General features: G+C 41.8%; 1 protein-coding gene across 1 annotated transcript; it reads left to right on the top strand.

Moving 5' to 3' along the window:
* Nucleotides 1-109: 109 nt before the first annotated feature.
* Nucleotides 110-10948, top strand: LOC100560991 (aryl-hydrocarbon-interacting protein-like 1). Its single transcript, XM_003227083.4, has 6 exons — nt 110-2197; nt 3749-3928; nt 4089-4277; nt 6559-6735; nt 7297-7438; nt 8157-10948. The coding sequence occupies exons 1-6, from the start codon at nt 2102-2104 to the stop codon at nt 9482-9484; spliced, it is 2112 nt and encodes a 703-aa protein (XP_003227131.2). The 5' UTR covers nt 110-2101; the 3' UTR covers nt 9485-10948.
* Nucleotides 10949-11861: the final 913 nt, after the last annotated feature.

Here is an 11861-nt window from a genome sequence, read left to right as displayed (position 1 = left end):
TCTCTCATGATACAGATAAATATGTCATGGTCTTCTATTGATGGTTTTAACTATTATTGCAAAAAGTCCAGTATTGTGTGTGTGTGTGTGGAGGGGGAGAAACCATAGCTTCTCTGCAGTTCTCACATTCCTAGTTATTATTCTCTGTTACGTTCCTTTGTTTTCCTTGTCTTGCATAATTTTAAAGTTTTCAGAAGGACGTTTAAAGAGAGGGAGCAGAATGACTTTTCAATGCTAATCAAGCAGACAAGAGTTCTTTCAGGTATATAAATCAAACCTGCCTCGTTTCCAACAGACCTCACAACCTCTGAGGATACCTGCCATAGATGTGGCAAAACGTCAGGGGAGAGTGCTTCAGGAACATAGCCATACATTCCAGAAAACTCACAGCAACCCAGAATGTTATTATTTTTATCCTTTCTGAAAAACATTGTATAATATCCTCTATAAATTTAATAATAATAATAATACATAATTAATGTATATACTTGAGTATAAGCCTAGTTTTTCAGCCCTTTTTTAGGGCTAAAAAAGCTCCCCTCGGCTTATACTCGAGTGAGGGTCCTGGCTGGCTTCTATTCAGGTCGGCTTATACTTGAGTATATAGGTATTCAGAATTGGACAGTCTTATCTTATTAAAGTCTTATTATTATATTAAATTACAGTTTTATATAAATATTCAAAAACATTTAACCTACTGATGCCTCAAATAATGCAATTTTATTAATATCTATTTTATTTTTGAAATTGACCCGTAGCTGCTGCATTTCCCACTCTCGTCTTATACTTGAGTCAATAAGTTTTCCCAGTTTTTGTGGTAAAATTAGGTGCCTCGGCTTATATTCGGGTCGGCTTATACTCAAGTATATATGGGTACATCATGTAGCTGTATTTCCCATTGTATTTGGTCACTGCACATGTGAACTGCAATGGCATAATGTCCAGTTATTATATCCAGTTTGCTGACATATTTTTTGAAAAAAAGCTGATGAATTTACTGGGTTGCTGTGAATACTTATTGATTTGTTACTAACAGTTGCCCCTCTTCCTCCAAATGATCCAATTGCAAATTATTTAGAAATAGTGCTGGTGGTATTTCTATGTACAGAAACACTTAATAAAAACATTTTTTTTAAAAAGAAAGAAATAGTGCTGGTGGTTAACTATTGTGAAACTGAATTTTAGTAATAGTGGGTTAAATGTTGTAATTAATTAACTAATTAATTTTAATTGATTTGCACTGTAGTTTTTTATTGTAAGCCGCCCTGAGTCCCCTATAGGGTGAGAAGGGCGGGATACAAATGTTTTAATAAATAAATAATAAATAAATTAAACCGCTGAGCTGCTGAAATGATCAAAAGGTCAGTGGTTTGAATCCGTGGAGTGGAGTGAGCTCCCATTGTTAGCCCCAGCTTCTGCCAACCTAGCAGTTTGAAAACGTGCAAATGTGAGTAGATAAATAGGTACCACTACAGTGGGACAGTAACGGTGCTCCATGCAGTCATGCCGATGGCCACATGACCCTGGAGGTGTCTATGGATAATGCCGGCTCTTCAGCTTAATAATGGAGATGAGCGCCAACCCCCAGAGTTGGACACGACTAGACAACGTCAGGGAAAAACTTTACATTTACTGTACCTAACTACTTTAACCCATTACAAATAGCAAATGAATTTTTCACAGATTATTTCCAAACTCTGGTGTGATCTGCTGCAGCCCCGACTTGGTCCAAGCCTCAAGAAATGGCTCGCATCGTTTAGAAGGATATTAGGGGCAGCTCTTGTTTATTAAACAGCCTGATCTAATTCCAAGCAAATGAAGAAGACAAATCCAGGATTAACCTGGAAGGACGAGAGGATCAGGAGAAGGAAGGCCGTGTTAATACGTGTGCATTTTCCTCTCCTTTGAAAGGGTCTCTGCAGAGTAAGGTTCCTGCTTCATTTGACAGATTCACTTGTGATTTCAGGAAGCACCAAAATTCAGAATGTTGATGTTTGGCAAAACAGATCAGTAGAAGTGACTCTAATTAACCTTGTGAAACACTAAGCGAGGAACTCCTCAACCAGATTTATCTCAGAAAAGATTTGCGAGCCGCTCAGCCATGGAAGAAACATACCTGCTGAATGTGGAAGGCGTCAAGAAAAAGATTTTACACGGAGGCTGCGGAGTTCTTCCAGATTTCCAGGATGGAAGCAAGGTGAGTGGCTGCCAGAGCAGGAGCTGTTTGCAGAACTTTTAACAATTACGCAACAATTGATCAAAGGAAATGCGTCCGTAAAGCTTGGAATTTAAATTATTTTTTTTCTGGAAAATGCAATTTAAAAATTCCACAATTTGGGTTGCTGTGATTTTTCCAGGCTGTATGGCCATGTTCCAGAAGCATTCTCTTCTGATGTTTTGCCCACATCTGTGGCAGGCATCATTAGAGGTTGTGAGTTCTGTTGAAAATGAGGCAAGTGTGGTTTATATATCTGCAGAATAATGTCCAGGGTGGGAGAAAGAACTCTTGTCTAAGACAAGTGTGAATGTTGCAATTGGCCACCTTGATTGGCATTGAACAGCCTTGCAGATTCAAGACCTGACTGATTCCTGCCTGAGGGAAACCTTTGTTGGGAGGTGTTTGCTGGCCCTGATTGTTTCAGGTCTGGACACAGCATATTTTATGAGAGACCACTTTAACAACTACTATGTCAGGCTACACCGAGAAGCCATTGAAATCCACAAGCATGTGGACAATTTCAAAAGGAAGGAGGAATCCATGAAAATGAACGAAATCTGACTGCCAGTATTAAAAACACTCTAAAACAGTAAATAAAGAACAAAACTCAGAAAATAGGGGAAATCCAGACAGGAAACAATTAGGGCCAGTTAATGCTTCCCAACCAAAGATTCCCCCAGGCAGGAATCAGCCAGGCCTTGAAGCTACAAGGCCTTTCAGTGCTAATCAAGGTGGCCAATTGCAACATTCACACTTGTCTCAAACAGACAAGTTATTTCTCCCACCCATGACATTATTCCACAGATACATGTATATGTATATTTGCCCCACTTGCCTAGTTTCCAACAGACCTCACAACCTCTGGGGATGCCTACCATAGATGTGGGCGAAATGTCAGGAGGGAATGCTTCTGGAACATGGCCATAGACTCCGGAAAACTCACAGCAACCCAGTTTAAAAATTAGCTGCTAAACATCAAAGGATTCAGAAAAAGACATAGAGTTTCCTGTCGTTTGGATCTGGACTACCAACAACAACAACAACTCTTTATTGATTAGTTAATTTTGACCATATCAAAACATGTGAGTACATACTTACCCATACATACAGTAAAACCATGTATAGATACAAAGCATCCCGGCCTACTAGCCTACCAACCCACTCCTAGGTAGTTTTGCAAATGCAAAATAAAAAGATTAAAATTAATTTTTTCCTTAAGGTAAGGTTTAAACGGGGGCAAAGGTAAGTAAAACTAGTGGCTTGTCCATAGTAAATTTTAACTTTGGATTTTGTTATTGGCATTAATATCACAGCTCTCCGCTTCCATCTTCTCGCGGATGACCCGCACTTTTTGCGTAAAAAGGGTCAGTTTTAAAATAGAGTTTTTATCTGAACCCTGTAGAAGGATGTGCAGTTTCTCCTTATTCTCTAAATGAGGATGGGTCTCCAGCAGAGGCTCTAAATAGAAAGATCGAATCTGGACTAATGATAGGACCTAACCAGCATTAACCTTCACCTATTTTGCTGCAGGTAACCTTTCACTTCCAGACATTGAAGGACGACTTTGAGCGAACAGTAATAGACGATAGCCGCCAGGCAGGCATCCCTATGGAGATTATTATTGGGAAAATGTTCAAAATCGAGGTGTGGGAGACCCTGCTGACTTCCATGCGGATTGGTGAGGTGGCCGAGTTCTGGTGCGATGCCGTTGTGAGTATCTGAGTTTAGGAGATGTAGCCTGACGGGCGCATTATGTTGCCTTCAATGCTGGGGAGGTTGGCTACTCGTCTTGATGCTCCTTTGCTACCTCCGTTCTGCAAAGAACCAGGAAAGAAGAAAGCCTCACTATCCACCCCTTTTGTTTCTTCAGCACACAGGGATGTACGCCTTGATCTCCAAGGGCATGAGGAAAATCGCGGAGGGCAAAGACCCCTTGGAGGGCCAAAAGCACCGCTGCGGGATGGGCAACATGTTCGACTATCACAGCACTGGCTATGCAGACCTGGACGAGCTGCAGAGGACCCCACAACCCCTCATCTTTATTATGGAGCTGTTTAAAGTGAGTTGGATAAAGAACCATACGGAAACGAGACCGATTTGCATATTTAATTAATTGCTTAACAGTTTCATAGCCATCTTTCAACCCACAGAGCATATATCATACTATATCGGGGCCAGGCTGTGGCGCAGCTGGCTAGTAACCAGCTGCTATAAATCACTACTGACCGAGAGGTCATGAGTTCGAAGCCCGGGTCGGGTTAAGCCTCCGACCATAAAAAAATATATATATAGCCCCAGCTTGCTGTTGACCTAGCAGCCCCGAAAGACAGTTGCATCTGTCAAGTAGGAAAAATTTAGGGACGCTTTATGCGGGAGGCTAATTTAACTAATCTACAACACCATAAAACTGCTCACGAGGAAAAGAAGAGGAAGAACAGCCACCAATGGATGGTGAAGCAACAGCTCCCCCTGTGGCCGGAATCGTGAAGCTGGAAAAATGTTAAAAATGCCTCTGTGTCTGTCTAAAACTGAATGTTGTTTGTCTGTTGGCATTGAATGTTTGCCATATATGTGTTCATTGTAATCCGCCCTGAGTCCCCTTCGGGGTGAGAAGGGCGGAATATAAATACTGTAAATAAATAAAATATATCGTATTTGGACCTTCCTAGTCCACGCCAGCCCAATGATCATTTTATTTACAGTATTTATATTCCGCCCTTCTTTCTCACCCCGAAAGGGACTCAGGGTGGATCACATTATGTACCTATAGGGCAAACATTCAATGCCCATATACACATCGAACCGAGACAGAGACAGACAGATGCAGAGGCAATTTAACCTTCTCCTGAAGGGATGTTCGATTCTGGCCACAGGGGGGAGCAGCTGCTTCATCATCCACTCTGACGGCACTTCCTCATTCCAATGTCGTAAATTAGTTAAACTTGCCTCCCCACTTTATAATTGGTACCTTATTTCCTACTTGATAGATGCAACTATCTTTCAGGTTGCTAGGTCAGCTACAAACAGGGGCTATTTTTTATTTTTAATTGATGGGTGCTCACCCCGCCCGGGCTGGCCTCAAACTCATGACCTCATGGTCAGAGTGATTTATTGCAACAGGCTGCTCACCAGCCTGTGCCACAGCCCGGCCCCCATCGTTTGACCACATAACCAACCCACCCTGTGAAATCTAGTTGGCTGTTGTAAATTAGTGTGGATGTTTGTTTGGATTTTGCCTTGTTTCATATTTTTGTTTCACTATATGTGGTTTAATTTATTGATGTTGGGTTTAATTTGTTGATGTTATGTTTTAATTTCATTTTCATATGTGGAGTTTCTCTAGGATTTTATGTCAGTATTTGCTTGTTTATGGAGGCATTGACTGTTTGCTATTGGGTCATCACCTGATTTTTCAATCTTGGCCTGAATTGCCTTTGTTCTGATGTCTTGCTCCTGGGCTGCAAGCATCAGGCCTTCTGTCTCCTTCTTCGGTGTCCCATTCGAGAGCCAGAGCCAGGTCTTCTCCTGATCAGCTTTTCCTTCAATTTTGTCAAGGGACTTTCCATGCAATCTTTTGTTGTGCCAGCTGTCAGCTCTAGTTTGTAGTGCGGTTTTCTTGTACTGGTTTTTTGTCTGCTGTGCTTTGAGGAGTTTCTGATTTTTATATTATTATTATTATATTATTATTGTTGTTGTTATTTTTATTATTATATCACAAATTTCAAGCCAACTGCATAGTTTTAAAGTTCTCAACATTTACATTTAAATGGGAATATAAAAAAAGACATGATATATGGTTTGTCCTACATAAGCAAAGATTCAACCATTCATGGCTGTTATTCAGAAGGAAATCTTGATTTCACCATTTTGTAGAATGCCATTTGATATTATAGGACTCGAATATTGACACATATCCAGGAACCATTGAAAAAGGAAAAGGAGATGAGAAAGAAAGAGAAAAAAGAGCAAATCATTTTTCAAAAAGGTTAATGGGCTGGTCCAGCTTCTCGTTTTGGTTTCCTTTAACACAGAAGTATGGAGGCATTGGCCCTCCAGATATATTGTCCCATTATTCTGTACCTCTATCTACATTAGATGCAGCCGATGAGGTTATAAGTGTGAAATAACTGCTAGTAACAACCATTGAGGGAAGAGCATCAAGGAAATTATCTTTGCAAGAGATGGCAAACGGGTTCTTCTTCCAATCTAATCTCCTTCTGCTGCTCACCCAAATGACTGACAGTGTTCATAGTTTTATTCGTGCTATTTTTCATTGAAAAAAGTGCTTAAATGAACAGACTTTGCATCTAAATCATAACTGCTGCCATGTGTTCTACCAGGTGGAGGACCCCACTTCCTACAAACGGGATACGTGGGCCATGAGCAATGACGAGAAGCTGCTGGCAGTGCCCAAGCTGCACACCGAGGGAAACCGTCTGGTCCTGTCCAGGAAATTCAAGGAAGCAGCAGAGAAATACCAGGAAGCCGTCATCTGTTTGCGCAACGTCCAATCCAAGGTGAGATCTGGCTTGAAATAAAGTTCAGCTGTGATGAATGTTGTTTTACTTGCAAGTTGGAAGCTGTCAGAATCCCTTGCTCTGTCAATAGATCTGTGATTCTCAAACCTTGGTCCTAGTCAACACCCTAAAGTCCCAAACTGTTTGGCCAATAGTCAATTCTGGGAGTTGAAGTCCAAAATACCTGGCGGACCAAAGTTTGGGAAACTTTGACCTACATCTTCTTTTTCTGTTGTTTATTAGTGTCAAGTTACCTTCAACTTGTGGTGATCTCCAAAGGTATCTTGGAGGTCACCATAAGTTCTGCTTAGGTCTTGTGAAGTCAGGGCTGGGACCTCCTTGATCGAGTCTTTCCACCAGAACCATCTTCCTCTTCTCCTAAGTATTCATGTTCATATGAGGCACAGAGAGACAAGGGCTCTTCTGCGGTCCGGTTCATCCCAGAGATGTTGCTTCTTTCCTGGGTGGTATCAGATCTAACAGATCTCCTTGAATTCCAGGAATGTGTGTCATGCTAGGCCCAGTGTCACCCTTGTCTTCTTTCTTGGATGGTCTCAACAGGAGAAGCCGTGGGAAGAGGACTGGCTGAAGTTAGAAAATCTCATCACACCTCTTGTACTCAACTATTGTCAATGTCAACTAGAGTTGGGAGAGTATTACGAAGTGCTGGAACACACCACTGATCTTCTCCAGAAGAACAACAGTGAGTTCCCCTGCCTGATACCTATTTGCATTCCAGTCTAGCTCTTTTGCTCTTCCTCAGTGTTGCATGTTCCTCAAGATTCCTCATAAAGTACCAGATAGGAGGCAGGAACTGAATAGATTCCTAGAATACTTGACTCAGATTATAATGAGAAATAGATGGGGTAAAATCCTCAATTTTTAGGGTCTCATAAATTTACAAACACAATGCCAAAAGGGTATGAGGGTATCTGCTATTAATCATAGGTTTAGGGAGAAAGATCTGTAAACGTGTCGGGGGTGCTTTGAATGCGATTTCCTGCTTCTTAGCGGAGGGTTGGACTGGATGGCCCATGAGGTCTCTTCCAACTCTACTATTCTATGATTCTATGATTCTATGTGTCAGGTGGGATGAGATTAGGTTACATCTGTGTTGTATGGAGTTCAAAAACATGCAAATGTGAGTAAATCAATAGATACCACTCCGGTGGGAAGGTAATGGAGCTCCACGCAGTCATGCCTATGGCCACATGACCTTGGAAGTGTCTATGGACAATGCCGGCTCTTTGGCTTCGAAATGGAGATGAGCACCAACCCCCAGAGTCGGACACAACTAGACTTAATATCCGGGGAAAACCTTTACCTTTACTATACTGATATAAACTGATTATATCCCAATGTGACTAAGGTCCTTTATGAGATTTGTTTCATAGCAACGAATTGCCTTTGCTCTTTTCCAGAAAACGTGAAGGCCTATTTCAAGCGGGCAAAGGCCCATGCTGCCGTCTGGAATGAGAAGGAGGCCAGGATGGACTTTGCGAGGGTGGCCCAGCTGGACCCATCTTTGGCCGCTGCTGTGCGGAAAGAGCTGCGGATCTTGGGGGAGAGGATGAGGCAGAAGCACGTGGAAGACCGCAAGAGATACCAAGGCCTCTTCCAGCCCTCTTCTCAAGGGAAAACCGAGCAGAAAGTGATGGAAGAGAGCGAAGAGAGAAAGGAAGACCTCCCTGACGATGTCCACCGGGCAGAGATGGATGAAGGGAAGGAAGATGCCTCCTCAGGGCCAAAGAGAGAAGGTCAAGAGATGGGTGCGAGGAATGAAGAAATGGTGGAAGAAGAGGAAAATAATGGATCCTCAGAAAATCCTGGTGGAAAGGATACAGATGAGGCTTCCCTTCAGAAAGAAATTAAGATTGAAATAGGAATCGAAGAACCGGAAGAAGAAGGACAAGTGCAGAGTTCTTCTAAAGGTGATATCGCCAATGGTGAAACCTCTGAGAACAATACTGGCCAAGAAGAAGAAAATAGAGAAACAGAAGGATCTCCAAGGAGACAAACAGGTGTCCATGTTGTTTCTACAGGAATTGTGAGATCTCCAGGAATCTCAACAAACAGTGTAGGAAAGGAGGACATGGAAGGATGTTGTGAAGCTGAGATGGGCTTTGAAGGAGTGACTTCCCACAGAGAGATGGGAGATTGTGGAGAAGGAGAAGACCTCAACCTCAACAGCCATTTTAAGGTTCAAGACAGTGTTGGCAGTGTTGAAGAAGAGACTAATAAGGAAGGAGCAAGAGAGGAGAGTTCTGAGGAAAGCCATGGAGGAGATACTTTCCTTCAGGTCCAGGATGAAGGTCCAAAGAAGGAAGCAGAGGTATCAACAGAGCTGAATTTGAAGGAGGAGGCAACCTGTGGCAAGGAAAATGATGGAGAGCCATGCAACGTTCATGATGAGTGTAGAGAAGACACAAAGACTGGCAACCATTCCCAGTCTGAAGAGGAAATATGTGGGTCTGCTCAGTGTGGGGCCAACACAGAAGGCAATGGGGTGGTAGATGGAGATTGTGGGAGAGGAACACAAGAAGGCATCATGAGCATCAGAGTGGAGGACTCCACTGAAGAGAGTGATGGTGAAGGTGGAGATGGACAGAAAGATGGGTCCAGCATTGGGTCACAAGGAGCGATACAAGGGTATGAGACAGAACAAGGATGCTTTGAAGAAGAGATGAACGTAATGGAGGAGAGCTCTGTCTCAGGACATGAAGGTCTGCAAGCACTTGGGAAGGTCTAAAAGAGAGCATGGAAATGTGTTTGGATGAAGACTGTTTCCAGGGAATGACGAGAGGTCACCACTTGGCACAATAGAAAAAAAAAAGAGCATCAAGAATAGAAATGGAATGATAAATACGTTGAAAGTTTACATCCTGGAGTCTAACCTAGAGAAGCGAGGTGGACGAAAGAGAAGTTGGCAAAACCTGCAGGAGTCTCTGTGTCTGTTGACAAGGGATTTTTGCAGAAGTGGCTGGTTTATTTATTTATTTATTTACAGTATTTATATTCCGCCCTTCTCACCCCGAAGGGGACTCAGGGCGGATCACATTATGTACATATAGGGCAAATATTCAATGCCCATAAACACATCGAACCGAGACAGAGACAACAGACAGACGCAGAGGCAATTTAACCTTCTCCTGAGGGGATGTTCGATTCTGGCCACAGGGGGAGCAGCTGCTTCATCATCCACTCTGATGGCACTTCCTCACTTCCTCATTCCAACATTGTAAATTAGTTAAACTTGCCTCCCCACTTTTATAAGTGGTACTTTATATCCTACTTGATAGATGCAACTATCTTTCGGGTTGCTAGGTCAGCAACGAGCAGGGGCTATTTTTTATTTTTAATTGACGGGTGCTCTCCCCGCCACAGGCTGGCCTCGAACTCGTGACCTCATGGTCAGAGTGATTTATTGCAGCAGCTGTTTACCAGCCTGTGCCACAGCCCGGCCTGGTTTGGCTTCTTGTGAAATGGCAAGCTGGTATTAACGTCTATAAATCTGCCAGTTTGTGGATCGAGGCACAGAAAGAAAGAACGCATCCAACATATGTAACACAATTTCTATTCCTGGGTTATTAATATCTTTTCCTAATTGCTTCTATCATAAAAGTATGGAAAAAGTTTATTAAACTGCAAAACCAGCAACTTTCAGGTCAGCAACCCAACCTTCAGGTCAGCAGTTCAGCCGGCACAAGGGTTTAACCCAAGGGTCCTCAAACTTTTAAAGCAGAGGGCCGCTCCACAATCCTTTAGACTGTTGAGGGGCCGAATTTTCATTTGAAAAAAATGCGAACAAATTCCTATGCTCACTGCATATGTCTTATTTGTAGTGCAAAACAACAACAGCAATGAAAGAACAATACAATATTTAAAAATGAAAACCATTTTAACCAGCATAAACCTATCAGGATTTCAATGGAAAGTATGGGCCTGCTACTGGTCAATGAGATAGTCCAGTTAATTAGGATTGTTGTTGTTGTGTGCCCTCAAGTCATTTCAGACTTTGGGCGAGCCTAAGTCTAAAATTATTTATTTATTCATTTACTACATTTATATCCCACCCTTCTCACCCCGAAGGGGACTCAGAGCAGCTGTATGTACATACAATATATTATATTATTAGCATAGCACAATATTAGTATTTATATTACTATATTGAACTATACCACTATACTGTAATATTATATGTAATATATAAAATATAATTAATATTATTATATGGTATTGTTATTAGTATTATATTGTATAACATTATAATATTTTATCAATATTATATGTATATACTATATATTATATTATTAAAACTGATATAAAATATCTATATATATAAAAGAGTGATGGCATCACGGCAGCGGACAAAACAACAAAAGTAAACACCTCACAACCTCGAAAATTGACATCACAACCCCTCATCCATGCCTCTAGGTTGATACAACAAAAAGAAAAGAAAAATAAAGTCCTAATTAGAGGGAGAGGAATAATTGTTTTTATCCAATTGCTGCCAGTTAGAAGGCTAAGCTCCGCTCATTTGGTCTCCTAGCAACCCACTCAGCCCAGGGGACCCTTTACCTTAACTACCACCAATTACTCAATACTTTATTTCCCATACCACCATACTTCACCACAGCAACGCGTGGCCGGGCATAGCTAGTTATATTATAAAACTGAAGGTGGGGGCCAGGTAAAGGACCTTGAAGGGCTGCATCCGGCCCCCAGGCCTTAGTTTGGGGACCCCTGGTTTAACCTATTGTGCCACTGCGGCTCCTATGCTCTTATTGAAATTCAGTGTACCTCTTCATGAAAAACAAAACTTGAATCTGTGCCACTTAATGACTTTTGAGTAGGACTGATAGACATATACCTGTCAGTAGCTGGAAAGTCTATGCAAGCTCTTCTCTCCTTCTTGTCTGCTTATTGATGCAAATCACCAAAAAGAAATACAGGGGTAAAATTGGATGCTGCACATGATTGACGTATTCCGTTGTCAGGTGTAAAGCCCAATTTCAAAACTATTTGAAGCACAAAACGATTTCATTCATCACGTTGCGTGCAAATCCAGTATTTTTCTTGTACCAAAATAGGCTTGTTGTTATATCCAGTATTTTTCTTGTACT

Source organism: Anolis carolinensis, unplaced genomic scaffold (genome assembly GCF_035594765.1).
Source record: "Anolis carolinensis isolate JA03-04 unplaced genomic scaffold, rAnoCar3.1.pri scaffold_12, whole genome shotgun sequence".
Classification (NCBI taxonomy): Eukaryota; Metazoa; Chordata; class Lepidosauria; order Squamata; family Dactyloidae; genus Anolis; species Anolis carolinensis.
This window is presented reverse-complemented; position numbering and strand designations above follow the sequence as displayed.